Genomic DNA, 20901 nt, shown 5'->3' with positions numbered 1-20901 from the left:
CTTGATGGTTTGAGTTATAGGAGACACTGGACAGACTGGGACATTTTTCCCTCGAACGTAGGAGGCTTAGGGGTGATCTTATAAAGGGCTATAAAATAATGAGGGGCATAGATCAGCAAGATCAGCTTTTCCCAAAGATAGGGGAGTCTAAAATTGGAGGGCATGGGTTTAAGGTGAGAGAGAAGAGATAAAAAGAACCCAGAGGGGCAATTTTTTCACACTGAGGGTGATGAGTGTCTGGAATGAGTTGCCAGAGGTAGTAGTAGACATGGGTACAATATTGTCTTTTAAAAAGCATTTAGACAGTTACATGGGTAAGGTGGGTGTAGAGGGATATGGGCCAAATGCGGGCAACTGGGGCTAGCATAGGGGTTAAAAGAAAAAGGACAGCATGGACAAGTTGGGCTGGAGAACCTGTTTCCATGCTGTAAACCCCTATGAGTCTATGCCGGAATTTTACCGCTATGCCAGCTCCGATTCCGGGGGTGCCTCGGCTCGGATAACGGCATTCTCTGTTGGCCTCGGGTGGGATCGTACGAAACTTGGGCAGATGTGCCGGTAAAATTCTGCCCTATGAGTCTAAGCATTGAGTTGCCTGAGTAGATGACAAGTTGACTTGGAGGAAACAGAATGCGAATGTGGTCGCCAATGGACATAGCTCAGGAAATTAAAATCATTTACATCTCTCGAGATGTAATTGAGAATGCTGTTCCTTTTGGATGTCTTGCCTGGCATTGTTGTCTGAGGAAAGAGACTTTTTAAGAGTACAGAGATTAGTGGTTGCTGGCAGGAAATAGATCTTTCTTCACAAAATGTGCCCTAAGAATGTTCAAGATATTAAACTATGTCATTAACAATGAAAATCTCAGTTTTACTGTTGGATGCTTCCAATCCCTCAGATACAGGGCAATTTGGTTCTTAAACCTGTGTGTATCCCTCTCTATAAGACCTTTTAATGAGAGATTAATCTATGGATGAGGGTGTGCACTCATGGTGGGACACACATTTTATTTTAATGCATTGGATAATTGTTGGTGCATATTTTAAATTGAAGTTAAATCTCTGCGATAGGGTAACTTTCATGATGACCTAACTAAACTATAAAAAACCTTCTGTCTTTACTCAGTGCGTATCCCTCTACTCCCTCGCTCTTCATGTACCTATCCAGGTGCTTCTTAAATGTTGCTAATGTATCTGCTTCCACCACTCCTCTGGCAGCACGTTCCAGGCACCCACCAATCTCTGCATGAGAAACTTCCCCTGCATGTCTCCCTTAAACATTCCCCCTCTCAACTTGAACCTGTGCCTCCTCATAATTGACTCTTCCAGCCAGGAAAAAAGCCTCTGACTATCCACCCTGTCTATGCCTCTCATGATTTTACAGACTTCTACCAGGTTTCCCCTCAGCCTCCGTCTTTCCAGTAAAAACAATCCTAGTTTATTCAGCCTCTCTGGGTGGCATGGTGGTTCGGGTGACATGGTGGCACAGTGGTTAGCACTGAAGCCTCACAATGCCAGGGACCCAGGTTCAATTCCGGCCTCAGGTCACTGACTGTGTGGAGTTTGCACATTCTCCTTGAGTCTGCACGGGTTTCCTCCGGGTGCTCTGGTTTCCTCCCACACTCCAATGATGTGTGGGCTAGGTTGATTGGCCATGCTAAATATTATCGGCAGATTAGCAGCGTAAATGTGTGTGGTAAAGGGGATGGGGCCTGGGTGGGATTGCTGTCAGTGCAGGCTTGATGACCCTTCTGTACTGTATGATTTTATCGTCCTCTCCTCGTCGCCAAAGCCCTCAATATCAGGCGACATCCTGGTCAACATTTTTTACACTCTCTCCAAAGCTTCCACATCCTTCTGGTAGTGTGGTGACCAGAACTGCACACAATACTCCAAATGTGGCCTAACCAAGTTTGATATGGCTGCGGCGTGATTTGCTAACTCCTGCTTTTGTAGTTTTTTTAACATGTGAGCAACGCACCCGAAGTGAATTTCCGTGTTGGTAATAAAGTGAAATTGAAAATTCAGATTGAAAATCGAATGGTTTGTGTGCTTCATGATGCAATGAAGATAAAATAGTTGACCTGAATATTGCACAAGAGGTTGCTTTTGTTTGCTGATGGGAGGCCTGTTTTGCTGTCAGAAACAACACCTGTGACCTATTGTTGACCTGGAACGAAAGAATCATTAGCGAATCTGTGGGTCTTACCAGGAGGGATGTGCATTAGAGGAACAGTTTTTGTTTATCTTAATTACAAAACCAACGCTATTTTGCAATTCTCCCTTTTCTCATTGGCCAGTTAAATCAAGGACGGCTGATGGTTCCTCCCCTTACTTATAAATGTAGGAATTCAAAATCATTTAAAGGATTTCCTTCCTTGTCTCTCTCTCTTCCTTCTGAAGACTCCTATGATGAAGACTGTGCCAGCTACTTGCTTCTTCTTGTTATATTTCAGTGCTGTTTCGAGGGCCTTAACCCGGGAGTACTATTTTGGTATTAGGGAAGTTCAATGGAATTATGCTCCAAGTGGGAGAAATATAATTGCTGGGACGACGATCGATAAGGATGAGTGAGTATCCATATATACAAATATCAAGATAGAAAGAAAGTCCGCAATTGCTTCAAATCTGAATTAGAGAAGATAAAGGCTCGGTGAAAATATTGGACGCTGGTGTGATAGAGAAAGGCAGGCGAACAATTTGGGTTTGACAGAACAGTGGCACAGTGGTTAGCACTGCTGCCTCACAGTGCTAGGAACCTGTGTTCAATTCCTGGCTTGGGTCACCGCGTGGAGTTTGCACATTCTCCCCCTGTCTGCGTGCGTTTCCTCCGGGTGCTCCGGTTTCCTCCCACATTCTAAAGATGTGCAGGTTAGGTGGATTGACCACGCTTAGTTGACCCTAGTGTCAAGGGACTAGCTGGGTAAATATGTAGGGTTATGGGGATAGGACCTGGGTGGGATTGTTACTGGTGCAGTCTTGGTGGGATGAATGGCCTCGTTCTACACTGTAGGGATTCTGAGGTTCTCTAAGTGTCTCTGGTTGATGAACTGATGACACCTGGGTTGGATTTGTGTCAGTGCAGGCTCGAAAGGGTAAATGGCCTCCTACTGCACTGTGGGGATTCAATGATTCTATGAACTGGGTATACAAGCCTGTAATCTGTCATTCTTTCCCAGTACTCTGAGATTTTATGCACTTGTAAATATTTTATTTGAATTCAGGAGTTTAGAAGAATGAGAAATGATCTCAATGGGAGATTTAAAATTCTGAGAGGCTGACAGATCTGAAAGACTGGTTTCCCCTGGCTGGAGACACGAGAACGAAGGGACACAGTCTCGGCATAAATAATTAATTCTTTCAGATAAGGAGACATTCCTTCACTCAGTGGCATTGGAATTGTTTGGAATTCTCCACCCCAGTGAGTGGTGAATGTTCTATTGTTAATTGTGTTCCAGACTGAGGATTGATGGGTTTTGAGATCCTGAGAGAATCAAGGGAGACAGGGAAAGGTGGGATTGTGGAGTTCAGGTCAACCATTATCTCACCGGATGGCAGAACAAGCACAATGGACAAATGGTTGTCTTAAGTCTCTATTCTTCTCCAACAGAAGAAGGCATAACCCTTTAAATGCCAAGAGCTAGCCTCTGTGTGTATCATGTGTCACCTCCCCAATCAGCAAGACAACAGTGCAACTCAGTTCCTCTTTAAGGGGGTTCCCTCTCTGGCAACGATTTGATTGATAGTGTTTGTTTTCCATTGTTTGCTCATTTTGAAATGTTCAATTTGCTGTTGAGGACAGTGTGTTCTGTTCAGCTCAATTTAGTTATAGCTGTTAATAATTGATACTGGCAAAGCAAAAGAGCCTTTGTTAGGTGTGGGCAGAGGCGCCATTGTGGGCAGCACACCGGCACAGTGGTTAGCATTGCTGCCTCACAGGACCAGGAAACTGGGTTCGATTCTGGCCTTGGGTGACAGTGTGGAGTTCTCCCCGTGCCTGCGTGGGTTTCCTCCGGGCGCTCTGTCTTCCTCCCACAGTACAAAGATGTGCACGTTAGGTGGATTGGCTAAATTGCCTCTTGGTGTCCAAAGATGTGAGATGCTCTTTTGGAGAGTTGGTGCAGGTTTGGTGGGCCAGATAGATACCTTCTGTAAAGGTATCTGTAAAGATTCTATGTTCTACTGCTGCCTCATGGTCTTGCTGCTAAGAGTTAATGAAGACAAGAACAAACTTGCAAGTTGTTAAAAAGTATAGACAGGGGTGTTATCTACAGACTGGGTTAGGTTGGCTTCCTGGAGTCCCAGTGGCTAAATGCAAAAGTGGATAATGAGTCCAGTAGGTGTGTTACTGTTTTATCTGCAGTCTTTAAAGAATCATCGGAACTGGGGGTAAAACAGTTCTTGGGGATAAAACTGTTGCTCTAACACATGTCCATTCTACAGTGTAGAATGAGGTCATTCATCCCATCGAGACTGCACCAGCAACAATCCCACCCAGGTCCTATTCCCATATTTCTATTCATGAGTCTTTTCTTGCTCATAAATAGATGCTGACTCATTCAGTGTCACCAATATCCTATGAAATAGGAGTTGGGTATCATTAACCCTCAAGTTGCTGAAAAAACTTCCCACTGGCAAACAGGGTCATTCTTGTCTTCAACGTTTAACTCGCTTATTTCGGTGTGGCAAAAAGTAGGAAGTGAAAATCCACAACAATGGATGCTGGGATCACGAGAGGTCTCTAAGATTGTGAAATTGTTTGATCAAAAATATGCAAGTGAGATCAGAACTAATATATAGTCACCAATAAATCCAAAATAGCAGAAATGTATTTGCCCAGAGAGGAAGCTAGATGTTCGCATGTTGGAGGATGGACTAGCTGAATGTGTTGATGGGGTTGGAAGAAGAATTGTCCTCAGTGTATAAGCACCAGTGTGGAATTGTTGTGCCTGTTGGAATGAACAAACTAAGTCTTCCGAGACCCTATAGAACTTCAACAAAACGGCTTTATTCAACATGCATGAGAGAGAGCAAAACTCGGAGCTGTATTTCTAACTTTTTTCTGAGCTACTCTGCTAATCATTGGTTCTTACACATTCTTATACCTTTTATTTTACATTACAAAGCATTATGCTTACATAAGGTCATCATATTTTTATTTTGAATTGGTTACAGTTCTGTTTTGATCACACTATGTGGATCCATTGTCCTGTGTTCTTTAACTTTAATCATTTTCTGGACCTGTCTGCCCTATCAATTTTGATGGTGTGCTTATTGTCCCCATCTCCCTGATACTTGATTAGCTTGCCAGAGGTACAATGGCTCCACTAGGCGTTATGGAGCTTTGATAAGTGATATCGATTCTCTTACTGTTGCTGCATCCTCGGAAAGATTGCACCTGGGGTTTAACTCTTTTGTACCATCTGGGATGTAGTTACATGTCATTTGGCACGTGTCTGCATGTATGCAGTGGGTGCAGATATTACAGTCAAGCTGCCTGTTTAACCCTTTCCTTTCATTCCTCTCCTGCTGCTGCCCACACTCCCTGGGTTTGCCCGACTAGAGTGCCAAATGTTCTAGTTGTATGTTGTAAGTACAATGTAATACTATGTGAAACCAGCAGGGTGACAGTACACCACGATGGAATTCAGTAATTACGAAAGACATCTTAAAAGGTCACTTTACGATTCATTGGGATTTCTTTTTTACCAGTGGGGCTTTAAGGAAAATTCTTTGAAGAGGCTTTCCAGAACGCATTGGCTTTTTCTTTCATTCGGTTAGAAGTGTGAACTGATACATTTTGGCAGAAAAATGAAGACCGGCAACGTGAATTAAATAGCACAGTTTTAAAATGGAGGTCTTGTAGTGCAGTATTATAGCCTCTGAGCCAGGAGCTCCAAGTTCGAGTCCCACCCCAGGACCTGATGGTCAAAAAAGCTGCCTTCACAACATGGTCAAAAATATCAAGTGTTAACCTACAAAATCCTTCTAACAAGCCAATGGCAGGTGGTCAGAGCAGGATAGACTCCTGCTCAGCCATGTTTGATGTGGTGGTGAGCGGCTAGTGACCTATTCCAGGAAAGACTAGCTATGGAAACAGATGCACCCCTATCTTCAGGAAGAGAAACAGCAGCCACAGCAGGGACACAAAAGGGGTACAGGGACAGAAAGCCCTAGGGGGTTCATATACAAAAATGTTTGAATGTACTGAGTTAACAAGGCAGTTCAAAAGAAAGCATATGCTCTACAAACAGAGGTACAGAGTACCACAGGAGATTTTGTTATTCATTTGAGGGACATGGGTGTTGCTGAGTGGTCAGCATTTATTGTCTATCCCGAGTTGTCCTTGAACTGAGTGACTTGCTAGGCCACTTCAGTGAGTCAACCACATTGCTGTAGCTCTGGAGTCACAAGTAGGCCAGACCAGGTAAAGACAGCAGATTTCCTTCCCTAAACAACATTAGTGAACCAGATGGATTTTTCTGACAATTGTCAATGGTTTCATGGTCATCAGTAGATTCTTAATTCCAGACTTTTATTGTATTGAATTCAAATTCCACTATCAGCTGTGGTGGGATTTGAATGCAGGTCCCCAAAGCATTAGTTAAGTTTTTAGATTAATAGTCTTAGCAATGGGGTCATCTTAATATTTTCAACATGTTGAGATGCACCTGCGTGCACTACTCCTCTGCAGTGTTGTGTGACCAGTGTTGCTTTGCGCAACTGGCAGACCTTGGTGATGCTACCAAAATTAATTTAATATCTGTTATTTGGATGATAATTAGATAATTATTTAGACCAATTAAAAATGTAAAAGCTCCCATGACCTTTTCGATAAATAGCAGAGGAGTCGTGTGGCAAACAGTTATTATGCAACCAATACCATCAAAATACAAGAGGTTTTTTTATTCCTTTGTGGGACACAGGTGCCTCTGGCTGGCCAGCATTTGTTGCCCATTTATTGCCCATTTTAACTGTTGTCTACCTTTTATCACTTTGTTGTCTTTTGTTATTTTTCTCCCCCCCATCTTTCCTCCTATTTTATCCCCCCTTTCCTTTCCTTTTCTCCCCCTTTGCTTCCCCTTTCCCTCTTTTTCTTAATTTTACCTCTCTCCCATCCATTTCCCCCCAATTCCCCCACATCTTCAACTGTCACATCTTACTGTCTGATTTCAGCTTCTCTGCTGCTTGGCCATTCATATCTTCTATTATTTCCATGAACTACCATTAATACCTCTTAGCCTTTCCCCTTGTTTTTGTGGCTATGATTCATCTTTCCGTCCCTCAACCTACAGTATAAATATCTCCCACTTTACCTTTTAGATTCGACAAAGGGTCATCTAGGCTCGAAACGTCAGCCCTTTTCTCTCTCTACAGATGCTGCCAGACATGCTGAGATTTTCCAGCATTTTCTCTTTGGTTTTAGATTCTAGCATCTGCAGTAATTTGCTTTTATCCATCAAAATACAGATTATTTAGGAACTTAGCACATTGCTGGTTGTAGGATCCTGTATTAATTCCAAAAGAACTTTTATCTGCTGTGGAGTGCTTTGGAACGGGCTTTAACCCCACGAGAGACACTATATTGGGGCGGCACGGTAGTACAGTGGTTAGCACTGCTGCTTCACAGCTCAAGGGTCCTGGGTTCGATTCCTGGCTTGGGTCACTGTCTGTGTGGAGCTTGCACATTCTCCACGTGTCTGTGTGGGTTTCCTCCAGGTACTCTGGTTTCCTCCCACAGTCCAAAGATGTGCGGGTTAGGTTGATTGGCCATGCTAAGAAATTGCCCCTTAGTGTCCAGAGATGTGTGGATTAGTGGGTATAATATGTAGGGATATGGGGGTAGGGCCTGGGTGGGATTGTGTTCAGTGCAGACTCGAAGGGCCTCTTTCTGCACAGTAGGGTTCTATGATTCTATATGCTGCAAGTCCTTTCTTCTCCTGTGTCCATTAATGTTGGTTGTCTTTTACATTGTACAGGCATGCATCTGTGTTCCTGAAACGGGGCCCAACTAGAATAGGAAGTGTATATAAGAAAGCAGTGTATCTGGAGTATACGGATGGCAATTATACCAAGGAGATTGCAAAACCCAAATGGTTGGGATTTCTAGGACCAATTATAAAGGCTGAACAAGGTGATACCGTCATCATTCACCTGAAGAATTTTGCTAGCCGACCCTATTCACTTCATTCACATGGTTTCACCTACACTAAAGAAAATGAAGGTAACTATTTTTCTTGCCTGATGTCTACTACTTTTCCCCTTTGTTCTTGTTTAGACTGGAACTATATTCATTGGAATTTAGAAGAATGAGGGGAGATCTTATAGAAACATATGAGGTTGTGAAGAGAATAGATAAGGTAGAAGCAGGGAGGTTGTTTCTACTGGTGGGTGAAACGAGAACTCGGGGGCAAGGCCTCAAAATAAGGGAGAGTGGATTTAGGATTGAGTTGAGAAGGAACTTCTTCACACAAAGGGTTGTGAATCTGTAGAATTCCCAGCCCTGTTGAGGCTACCTTGTTGAATGTTTTTAAGACAAAGATAGATAGATTTTTGAACAGTAAAGGAATCAATGGTTATGGTGGGCGGGCAGTTAAGTGGAGCTGAGTCCACGAAAAGATCAGTCATCGCAGAGCAGGCTCGAGGGGCCAAATGGCCTGCTTGTGCTCCCAGTTCTTATTATCTTATGTCCCACTTCAAACCTCAGTATCTGATCTGTCGGAGGTTGAATTCTGCTCCTAGTTCTTATGTTCTTATTTACCTATTGAGACAAACAGTGCGAGAGAATAACCAGCCACAAAAAGTTACATAAGATTTATCCACTGCACAGGGGATTTCTTTGCTTTTCCTCGCTATTATTTTGAAAGAATAACCATAATTGTGACTACTGTGTAAAGAATAGTGAGCATTAACCCACAATCTGCCACCATCATTGGTGCAATACACCATAAACGCAACTGACACGTATCTAACATCATTTCTTTGTCTGCAAGGCTACAAGATCCATTTTAGATCATATATGTTGCCCAGTTTCAGGCCCTCCTATTAGCTTCATGTCTTCCTCACAGCATCAAATAGCCCGAACCAAAGCCAAGAACAAGATTCTCTCTAACTATGGTCATGTCGCACTTTCCTTCATCATTTTCCCTGAATTCTTCATCGGATCTCCCCTAGCATCCACACCAATATTCCTGCCCTCTCCTCCACTTTCCACCTGTCACCGCTCCCCCAAATGGAGTAGACCACCTTATTCTCAACACTGGCTCACTTCCAAGAAAAATCACACTCCTGCACTTGTGTGGGCAGTGCCCCTATTCCAGAAGAGGATGAGAAACCAAGCCCCGGCATTCCGAAATGGACGTGAGAGATCCCATAGCACTATTTTGAAGAGCTGCAGGGATCTCCTGGTCAACATATCTCCTTAACCAACATCACGAAAACAGCCTATCGAATCATAGAATTCCTGCAGTGCAGAAGGAGGCCGTTCAGCCCATCCAGTCTGCACCCAACCCAATCCCACCCAGGCCCTATCCCCTTAACTCCTGCTAATCCCCTGAAACTAAGGGGCAATGTAGCACGGCCAGTTCACCTGAACCGCACATCTTTGGACTGGACTTAACTGGTCATTTATCTCATTGGAGTTTGTGAGAGCTTGCTGTGCAAGATTAGCTGCTGTGATCCCTACATCCTAATAGTTCCCACGCCCTGGGACCTCTCCTCCATCGAACCCCATTGTTGTACTAAACAAACTCACCTGAACACTTCCCCAGTGCTTCCAAATACCACAGTCCCCACTCACAGTGCTGCCTCTCGCTATATGTTGTTCCCCCAGTTCATCCAGATTCCCTACATCCCTCACAAATTCACTCAAAAGGTAAGTGAAAATAGGAAATGGAGTTGAATTTACCATTGCTAGCAATAAAAAAACACCATCTTACAACTTGTTGATTTTGTTCCCTCTTTTACCCCCAGTTGTCAATCTTTGCACTATCCTGTATTATTGCCTTTAAGTTTCTCAATGCAAATAAGTATGTATTTTATATTGGCACATTCTTGTAGGTATAAAAGGGATATTTTTGTGACATAACAGGCAATCATTCCTGACCTTTACTTTTCCAGGGGCGCTTTACCCAGATAACACCACAGTCTGGGAGAAACAGGATGACAGTGTAAATCCAGGAACAAATTACACTTACCAGTGGGACCTAACAGAAGACCAAGGCCCAGCTGACAGCGATATCGACTGTTTGACAAGGATTTATCACTCGCATATCGACGCACCCAGAGATGTTTCAGCTGGCCTTATTGGTCCATTGATCATTTGCAAGAAAGGTAATGATTGACTGAACTGCTCCAAGACTATGGCCAGAATTTTACCACCCCGCTCGGGCGAGGCTCAGAAAATCCCACCCAAGACCAACGGACAATCCCGTTCTGCGAGCCTCGCCCACCCCAATTCTGGAATCGGGGCAGGTGAGGTGGTAAAATCCCGGCATACATGTTGCATTGGTGCACAGAATCATAGAATCCCTTTCAATGCAGAAACAGGCCACTCAGCCCATTGAGTTTGCACCTTCGCACCCTCATACAGCAACATTCCCAGACCCTATCCCTGTAACTGCAGGTATTTACCCTACTAATCCCGCTATCCTACACATCTTGGGACATTAAGCGGCAAATCAACACGGCCAATCAATTTACCCGGCAGATTTTTGGAGTGTGGGAGGAAACTGAAGGAGACCCATGTAGACATGGCGAGAATGTGCAAACTCCATGCAGACAGTGACCCGAGGCCGGAATTGAACCCAGGTCCCTAGTGCTGTGAGGCAGCTCGCCAACAATCTGTCCTGGTCTCCCCAAGCCAACACTATAGTTAAGAAAGCCCACCAATGCCTTTACTTTCTCAGAAGACTAAGAAAATTTAGCATGTCAGCTACAACTCTCACCAACTTTTACAGATGTACCATAGAAAGCATTCTTTCTGGTTGTATCACAGCTTGATATGATTCCTTCTCTGCCCAAGACCGTAAGAAACTGCAAAGGGTCATGAGTGTAGCCCAATCCATCACGCAAACCAGCCTCCCATCCACTGACTCTGTCCACACTTCCCGCTGCCTCAGTGAAGCAGCCGGCATAATTAAGGACCCCACACACCCCGGACGTTCTCTCTTCCACCTTCTTCCACTGGGAAAAAGATACAAAAGTCTGAGATCAAGTACCAACTGACTCAAGAACAACTTCTTCCCTGCTGTTGTCAGACTTTTGAATACACCAACCACAATCTCACCCCGCTCCCACTCCCATAACCCTCCCATATTTACCATGCTCCTCCCCCTGACACTAAGGTCGATTTAGCATGGCCAATCAACCTAACCTGCACATCCTTGGGCTGTGGGATGAAACCAGAGCATCCGGAAGAAAACCATTCTTAAATTGATGTTTCTTTACACCCAAGCTAACGCTACATTTTGCACTTTCTCCTTTCATTCTCTATGAACAGTATGCTTTGTCTGTATAGCGTGCAAGAAACAATACTTCTCACTGTATGCTAATACATGTGACAATAATAAATCAAATCAAATCAATTCAGTGCCAACCATTGCTCCACCACGCCATCCCACCACGCTCATAGTGCGACATCGTAATAAACAAACAGGGATAAAGATTGTGAGGAAGCCAAGTGTGTAAAAGCTGGCAGTTCTCCGCTATCTCCTGATACAGATGAGATACGTCAGAAACCAAACAGAGCTACCTTTTGTATCATCAAACGGGACACATCTTGGCTCAAGTGAAGCATAAACTCTGGCATTGGGTCAGTCAGGTCAAAGGATCTGTTCCTTTGCCATACATTTCTAGGTAACACCTTAAATAACATTAGCTCCAAAATAAAATGGATGATCAGGATCCAGGACTAAGCAACGACCATCTGCGGAAATAAAAGCAAAATACTGCGGATGCCGGAAAACTGAAATTAAAACAAAATGTGCTGGAAAAGCTCAGCAGGTCTGGCAGCATCTGTGGAGAGAGAAACAGAGTTAATGACTTAAAATCAATCTTTCTTTCTAGTCTGGGCAATGTTGACTGATACCTTAAGGTCTACCATAGAAATTCCCAAATTCACTGATACAGCAAGGACTTTGAAGCCTTCTTTAACAGCTTGCAAGGGATTCAGGAGCGCTGAAAAAGCCCTCATCCCCTCAAACGGGGGGAAGTCCTACGCTTCCTGAAGTTTGGCAGGCAGCTCTTCCAATTTGATGCATTGGGAATGGAATGACTTTAACAAGGTCTGTGAGGTAGATCTGTTAGAATGTGAGCTTCCTGATTGAGTCAGTTAATGCTGTCCAATCTGGGAGCCCTGCAGAATTATATAACATGGAGGATAGAATCCATAGCATCGTTACAATGCAGATATGGTCCATTCGGCCCATCGATTCTGCACCAACCACAATCCCACCCAGCCTCCACACCCAAAAGCCCCCACATATTTACCCTGCTCATCCCCCTGACACTGGGGTCAATTTAGCATGGCCAATCAACCTAACCCGCACCTCATTGAACTGTGGGAGGAAACTGGTGTACTTGGAAGAAAACCATGCAGATATAGGAGAAAGTGCAAACTCCACAGACAGTGACCTGAGGCTGGAATTGAACCCAGGTCCCTGGCGATGTGAGGCAGCAGTGCTAACCACTGAGCCAGCATGCCACCCTATCCAGGTTACTGGCATTCAGTGTGTATACTCCGTACTAGGAGATCTTTTACTCTGAGCTCATTTATTAAACTTGCCTCATTACCCATTACCACATCCAAGAGTGTTCCCTGGTTCCATGACATGTTGTTCTAGGAAAATATCCCTAATACGCTCTATGAATTCATTGTCATAGCTACTTTTCCAGCTTGATTAACCTCATCAACATGAAGGTTAAAGTCACCCATAATTATTGCTCTCTTTTTTATAATCTTCTATTATTTGTTGATTTATGCCCTTTCCTACATTCTGGCTACTGTTTTGGGGGTCTATACATTACTCCTACCAATTTGTTCTTTTTCCTTCTGCTTTTTACCTCCACCCAAATAGACTCTACATCATTCTGAGGCTAGATCGTCTCTCTCGATTGACCTCATTTCATTTCTTATTAACAGTGCTACCCCACCATCTCTTCCTTCCTTCCTTCCTGTCTTTCCAAAAGGTCAAATCTGCTTTAATATTAAATTTCCAGCTTGGATCTCCATGTCTCTGTAATGGCTATGAGATCATACTAACTTGATTTGCGCTGTCCATTCATCTACGTTATTCCGAATGCTTTGTGCATTAAGATACAAAGCCTTTTTCAGGTTTGCCCTTTTGCGATCTTTAATCATTCTAACCTTCCTTTGTGCTGTGGCCCCTATTTTTCTCTCACTTTGATCACCCTGTCTACTGTGTTTGCCTTTTATTGTTCTTTTCTTGATGTTGCAATGCTCTTTTATAATGCACTTTCTGACATGGCAGCAGCTATGTAAAGTATTGGAACAGCGTTAGAAAAGGGAGGAAATGGTCGGAAACTATCAATGAAAAGGGTAAATGGCTATAACGTGTTTTATGCCTCTAATCTAATTAAATGTCCAAATGCTAGGCTTGTTACAGCACAGAAGGAGACTATTAGATCCATTGGGCATGATTTCCAGACTGGAAATTCCCGCTCAAGATCAACAGGAATTTCCGTTGTCGGAGAGTTCTGATAGAATTCCAACCATTGAGTCTAATAGAATCATAGAATTTTGGAATCTACAGTGCAGAAAGAGGCCACTTGATCCATCGAGTCTGCACTAACAATAATCCCACTTAAGCCCTATCCCCATAATCCCACATTTGTACCCTTCTAATCTCCCTGACACTAAGGGGCAATTTCATCATGACTAATCAACCTAACCCCACAAATCTTTGGACTGCGGCGGGGAACTGGAGCACCTGGAGGAAACGCACGCAGACACGGGAAGAATGTGCAGACTCTACACAGATGGTGACCCAAGCCAGGAATCAAACCCGGGTCCCTGGTGCTGTGAGGCAGCAGTGCTGACCACTAATAAACGGAGAGAGCTCCAATTAAACACTATAAAAAGTACTTGAGCTATGCAAATTGAACACTCCCACTCTAACATTGATGTCTATCCTCAAGCGTTCTCTGCTCTGACGCAGAAGTTGAGTATTGAATTTCCATTGCAAGCTTGATAACATATTCATGGCTAACTGTTCTGTGCAGTACAAAGGGAGTGTAGCATTGCTAGGGGATGTTATCTTTCAGGTAAGACAATAAAGTGAGGCCATATCTTTGTGCTTAGTTAATAGATTCCATGGCATTGCGCAATGAAGATTAGGATGTTCGTCTTTTCTCATTTGGCATCACCATAAGAAGATTATTTGATCATTCCAGCATTTTCTGTTTATGGGACTTGCTTGGGCACAAGTTGTCCATTGGCATAACAATGGATTCAAAATTAATTCATTGGCAGTAAAGTGAAATGTGATTAATAGATGCAAGATCTTACATCTTTAAACTTTAAATATTTCTATGGTGCGCGTTACCCTTTGACCTTTCACATTTTACCCACCAAACATCTGGTTAGCTCAATGGCGACTTGTAAAAGCATTGCTGAATTACTTCATTCTTTCCACTTGATTTGTAGGCGTTTTAACTGGCAAGTTAAAGCAGGGCAAGCTGACAAATGAGGAGTTTGCCCTAATGTTCTCCGTGATGGATGAAAACCTCAGCTGGTACCTGGATGAGAATATTCAAACTTATTGCACTACCCCGAGTAAAGTGAATCCAGAAGATGAGGATTTTATGGAAAGTAACAAAATGCACTGTAAGATACCGTTTATAATCTGCTTCATTTACACAGAACCCTGCAACTCTTATTGTCTACTGTACAAATTCCTGTATGATCCTGGATAAATGCAAATTACTGCGGGATGCTGGAATCTGAAACCCAAAGAGAAAATGCTGGAAAATATATTTAAGTCACAGGTAGATAGGTTTTTGATAGACAGCGGAATTAAGGGTTATGGGGAGAAAGAGGGAAAGTGGAACTGAGCCACTTCAGATCAGCCATGATCTTATTGAATGGCTGGGCAGGCTCAAAGGGCTAGATGGCCTACTCCTGCTCCTATTTCTTATGTTCTTATGTAAAATCTCAGCAGGCCTGGCAGCATCTGTATGGAGAGAAAAGAGCTGATGTTTTGAATCCAGACAACCTTTTGACAAAAGGAGGTGGAGGGGTTGCGGAGTGAGGGAGTTGGGGGGGTGAAGGTTGTGGAGTTGGGGGAGAGTTGGAGAGTTGGGGGGGGTGAGGGATGTTGGGGGGAATGGGGATGTTGGGGGGTGGGGGTGTTGGGGGAGAGTTGGGGGATGGGAGGTGTTGGGGGCGGGGGAGCTGGGGGAGAGTTGTGGAGTTGGAAGGGTGAGGGGGTTGCTGGTGGGGTGGGGATGTTGGGGGGTGTTGGCAGCATGGAGGTTTGGGGAGTTGGGGTGGTGGGAGGTGGTGGGGGGGTGGGGATTTTGGGGAGGTGGGGATGTTGGGGGGGGTGGGGAGTTGAGGAGTGGGGATTTTGGGGGGTGGGAATTGGGGGAGAGTTGGGGAGTTGGGGAGGGGTGGTGAGGAATTAGCGGAGAGTTGGGGAGTTGGGAGTGGGTGGCGTTGCGGAGTTGGGGGTGGGGGAGTTGATGAGGTGGGTGGTGTTGGGGTGGGTGGGGATTGTTGGGGGTTGGGGAGTTGGGGGAGAGTTGTGTGTTGGGGGTTGAGAGGTATTGGGGGGTGCAATGTTGGGTTGGTGGGGAGTGGGGGGGTGGGCAGTATTGGGGAGGTGGGGGTGGGGGAGTTGGGCATTTGGTGGTGGCAGAAGTTTGAGAGAGAATCAAACTTGCTTAATGCTAAAAATGGACTGACGTTAAAATCAATATTTTGTAAAAGCTTCACAACTGTTTGTATTTTTCAGCCATTAATGGATATGTCTACGGAAACCTGCCCGACATTTCCATGTTCACCGGTGACAAGGTGGTCTGGTATCTGTTTGGGATGGGAAATGAGGTGGATATCCACTCTGTCTATTTCCATGGGCAGATTCTGATCGAAAGGCATCACCACGTTGATACAGTCAGCCTGTTTTCTGCCACGTTTGTCACAGCTGTGATGGTGCCCAACAACCCAGGAACATGGCTGCTCAGCTGTCAAATCAATGACCACATTGAAGGTTTGAAAGCTTTTCCTCTCCTTCGCAACAGCTCCATTTTTACGGGCGCATTTTTTTCTGTGTTTATTCACCTGGAGAATCTCAGCTCTGGGTCACCATTTTGTCCTGCCTTTTCCTGTTTGACGCTTCCGAGTTAAAATTAAATGTTGTCGAACACGTGGCCCAGATGAGCACGAGTGAAGACTCAGCGCTAACTGGTGATCTCAGGGAAAGCTTCCCACAAAAGGTTTAATGAGCTCTGTGCCAAAGCTTTCACGTTTTGCCAGCTCGACATGCTGTCTGGTCCACTCTTGCTCCAATTTTCTTGTGAGCCGCTTGCTGGGGGAAAGTCGCTGAGCTGTTGCTGTCCCCGTCATTTTCATCTTCTCTGATGTGGGTGGCTGGTGTTATGTGAAAGAGCCCTACTTCATCTTTGCAGTGGGGGTTGGGGAACTCACACCTATCGGATTGAAGCATGCTGAGTCAGCATTTCCAGTCTCCCGCTCTCTCAAGGGCTTCTGGAGTGAGGCCTGAGTCCAACACTTTTCTCGCAAGGCCACAGAGCCCAATGCTGACTCCATCCGAATGTGCACACCCAACATTCCAGCGTGCTGAGGCTATATTTTTAGTCCAGCCTTGCTGAGGCTGTTTAGCACAGGGTTCAAACCTTCACCTCCTCGTCCAGACGTGGAGTGCACCTGTTAAGCTAAAGACTCACCATTCCGATGCGGTACCTGATAATAAACCATGGTTATTTTTATGGTCACAGCTGGAATGCAAGCCTTGTTTAAAGTTGTAGACTGCGAGAAGAAAACCAAAAAGGTCACCAGTAAAGGACGTGAAAGACGCTATTACATTGCTGCAGAGGAAATCATCTGGGACTACGGGCCGTCTGGTTTGGACCAATTCACAGCAAAGCCTTTAACCTATCGATATGGGTATGTCTCACTGAGCCATTGTGTGTGCACATGCAAAAACATAGAAACCTAGAAATTAGAAGCAGGAGGAGGCCATTTGGCCCTTCAAGCCTGCTCCGCCATTCATTTTGATCATCAAATTCAATATCCTGATCCCTCGCTTTCCCATATCCCTAGATCCCTTTAACCCCAAGAGCTACACCTAATTTATTCTTGGAATCAGACAATGTTTTGGCTTCAATTACTTTGTCTGGTAGTGAGTTCCACACACTCACTGGGTGAAGAAATTTCTCCACACATAGTAAGGCCAAGAGAAAAAGACCAGAGAAAGGAACTGCAGACAGATTTCCAGCCCTGCATTACGATTGTGGTTAAAGGCATTTGGACATCATGGAGATGATGAGCCCAGTGCTCCCTGGGGAAAGACCCAAGGTGGGCCTCAGGTCTCAGAGTGTGGCAGGCTGGGTCATTAAAAGTGCAAAGCCATCTGCTTACAATTCTTTACTCGGGAAACAGATCTGGAAATGGAAATTGGCTTGTGTAGCCCGATGGTCTTCCCCCACTTTAAACTGGGTTTGGTACTACAACACTTGGTGATGCAGTACCAAAAAAGAGGCATTTCTGTCAAAGTTTTTCACCTTGCACTCATCAGAACATCTGCAAGAATACAATGTGCAGGAACTCAGAAAAATGAATACAGTATAATGAATATGAAGTCAGGAGCGTGATGGAATATTCCTCACTTGTCCAGATGGGTGCAGCTCCAACAGCACCCAAGAAACTTGACATCATCCAGGACAAAGGAGCCCCACTTGATTGGCGCCAGATCCACAAACTTCCATCCCCTCCACCACTGACGCTCAGTAGCAGCAGTGTGTACTATCTACAAGATGCACTGCAGCACTTTATCAAAGATCCTTAGACAGCACCTTCCAAACTCACAACCGCTTCCATCCAAAAGGACAATGGCAGCAGATACATGGGACCACCACCACCTGCAAGTTCCCCTCCAAGCCACTCACCATCCTGATTTGGAAATATATCACTGTTCCTTTGTAGTTGCTGCATCAAAATCCTGGAACTCCCCCCCTTAATGGCATTGTGGGTCAGCCCACAGCACGTGGACTGCACTGATTCAAGAAGGCAGCTCACCACCACCTTCTCAAGTGCAATTAGGGATGGGCAATAAATGCTGGCCAGCCAGCGGCGCCCATGTCCAACAAATGAATTAGTGTGGTTAGCGTTGCTGCCTCACAGCATCAGGGACCGAGGTTCAAATCACACAGGTGACTGTGTTAAATTGCCCCTTAGTGTAGGGGGATTAGCTGGGTAAATATGTGGTGTTACAGGGATAGGGCCTGGATGGGATTATTGTCAGTGAAGGCTTGATGGGCTGAATGGTCTCCTTCTGCACTGTAGGCATTCTGTGATTCGGTGATTGTTGTAAAAATTCCTGTGGTTTACTAATGTCCTTCAGGGAAGGAAATCTGTTGTCCTTACTTGGTCTGGCCTACACGTGACTCCAGATCCATAGTAATGTGGTTGAGTCTTAAATGCCTTCAGTGATCGTGTAATGACTTGAGGTCACTGAGGTTAGCCTATTGGAGTATGAGCTCCCTGATTAAGGATCCAAATGATGGGTCAATCAGGGAGTCTTTACCTTGTACTTAACGGGGAATGTCAGTTCCTCTGACACCCCCGGAGATAGACTGCTGACTGTGAGCACCCTGTGTACTGCTGTTAGAGGTTGTAAATAAAGGAAATTTGGGGAAGGGCCTCCGAAAGCTTATTACAGATAGGCAATGAATGCTGGCACAGCCAACGACACCCACATCTCATAAACAAATACAAAAACACAATCCACTTCTCCGAGGGACTGATGGCCTTAGATGCTGCCAGGTTTTTCATTTAGAGGATGGAAATCGATCTGTCAGAAAGGAGCGTGGGGTGAAGAACGACATTTATTAAGTAATGTAACTAATTGCCTTACGTTCTTGTACCTGCAGAGATGCTGTGGTGTTTTTTGAAAAAGGAGAGAAAAGGATTGGAGGAAAATACAAAAAGGCTGTTTACAGAGAGTACACCGATGACACTTTTAAAAAACAGAAGACTAGGACACCAGACGAGCAGCATCTTGGAATACTCGGTAAAGAATAAACATAGAGGTTTCAGAAACGGCTTTAGTTTTAACTTCCATTCTGAAAAGTGATGTATCTTATCATCCAATCTTTTATTTTTCTTGTATGAGGAATAAATGGGATAGTTCTTGACTTTATGTGACAGAATAGAATCAGGCCAAAGCAATGTGGCAACTTTTTTTACATCTCGCCTTGATTCTTATCAATACTGAAGTCAACGCAAATCAAAGTAGGTAATGTTTAGTTATTAAATTCACAAGAAGGCTTAGATTAACACTGCAATGAAGCTACTGTGAAAATCCCCTACTCTAGTGCCTGATCGGAAATACTGAGGGAGAATTTAGCATTGCCAATGCATCCGACCAGCACGTCCTTCGGACTGTGGGAGGAAACCGGAGCACACAAAGGAAGACCATGCAGACACGGGGAGAACGTACAGGCTCCACACAAACAGGATCGAACCACTGTCACTGGAGCTGTGAGGCTGCAGTGCTAACCAAAGTTACTGAGAAAATGCTGGAAATGTTCAGCAGGTCAGACTGCTTCTGTGGAGTGGGAAAAACAGAGTTCGTGTTTCAAGCTGATGGCTTCCCTCAGTTCAGACAGTACAGTACAGTAAGTACTCACACATAGGAATCTAGTATTAGCCCTAACACAAACCACTTGGAAATTTCTTTTGGAAATTACCATAGTAGTATCCTTACATTGCAAAAGGAGGCCATTCAGTCCATACCAAAAACAATCCCACCCAGGCCCTAACCCCGTAACCCCACATAATTACCCTGCTAATCCCGCTAACCTACACATCCCAGGATACTAAGGGCCAATGCACCTAACCAGCACATCTTTGGACTGTGAGAGGAAATCAAAGCACCCGGAGAAAACCCATGCAGACACGGAGAGAATGTGTAGACGGAGACCCAAGCACAGGTCCCTGGAGCTGTGAGGCAGCAGTGCTCACCACTGTGCCACCGCGCTGCTTTGTTGTTTTAAATGTTTTGGTTTTTATCTGAGTTTCAAGAAAAGTCAAGCAGATTCTGGCTGACATTTAAACCATCCAGGACGGCGCATTACAGGAAGTTATAAATGGGAACTTAAACCCATTCTGATTTTGAAGTTTCACTGGATGAGAGAGTGAGCTGGATGGTAGTCTATTTATGAATTCGTTTCTTGAAAATAGAGGAGATGCAGCTTTGAAAGCAAAGCATTTGCCCACTGACATTGATTGGGGTTTCAGCCTCCTGATTGAAGAAAAATCAGAATTTCACTGAAACCTCCTCAAGGTCTTTTCCCTAGGGCAGGGGAGCCCAAAACTAGAGGTCAAAGGTTCAAGGTGAGAGGGGAGAAACCTGAAGGGGACCTGAGGGGCACATAGACGGTGGTTCATATATGGAGTGAGCTGCCAGAAGAGGTGGCAGACGTGGATACAATTACAACATTTAAAAGACACTTTGGACAGGTACATTGAAAGGAAAGGTTTGGAAGGATCGGGGCCAAACACAGGCAAATGGGATTAATTCAGTTTAGGAATCCTGGTCAGCATGAGTGAGATGGGCCGAAGGGCCTGTTTCCCACCTGTATATCTCATAGAATCCTACAGTGCAGAAGGAGGCCATTCAGCCCATCCAGTCTATACTG

The 20901-nt window shown here is 44.6% G+C and overlaps 1 protein-coding gene across 1 annotated transcript in view; it reads left to right on the top strand.

Annotated features, from left to right (window-relative positions):
• Positions 1-2412: 2412 nt before the first annotated feature.
• cp (ceruloplasmin) overlaps positions 2413-20901 on the top strand; it is a 52940-nt gene continuing 34451 nt past the window's right edge. The window contains exons 1-7 of the mRNA XM_080186516.1: positions 2413-2570; positions 7980-8224; positions 10120-10332; positions 14666-14845; positions 15975-16229; positions 16978-17146; positions 19132-19271. Coding sequence (XP_080042642.1) covers positions 2413-2570; positions 7980-8224; positions 10120-10332; positions 14666-14845; positions 15975-16229; positions 16978-17146; positions 19132-19271 — 1360 coding nt within the window. The remainder of the gene's footprint in view (positions 2571-7979; positions 8225-10119; positions 10333-14665; positions 14846-15974; positions 16230-16977; positions 17147-19131; positions 19272-20901) is intronic.

Source organism: Carcharhinus amblyrhynchos, chromosome 3, assembly GCF_965287045.1.
Source record: "Carcharhinus amblyrhynchos chromosome 3, sCarAmb.v2.hapA, whole genome shotgun sequence".
NCBI lineage: Eukaryota > Metazoa > Chordata > Chondrichthyes > Carcharhiniformes > Carcharhinidae > Carcharhinus > Carcharhinus amblyrhynchos.
Note: the sequence above shows the minus strand (reverse complement) of the source record. Positions and strands in the feature narration are given on the sequence as shown.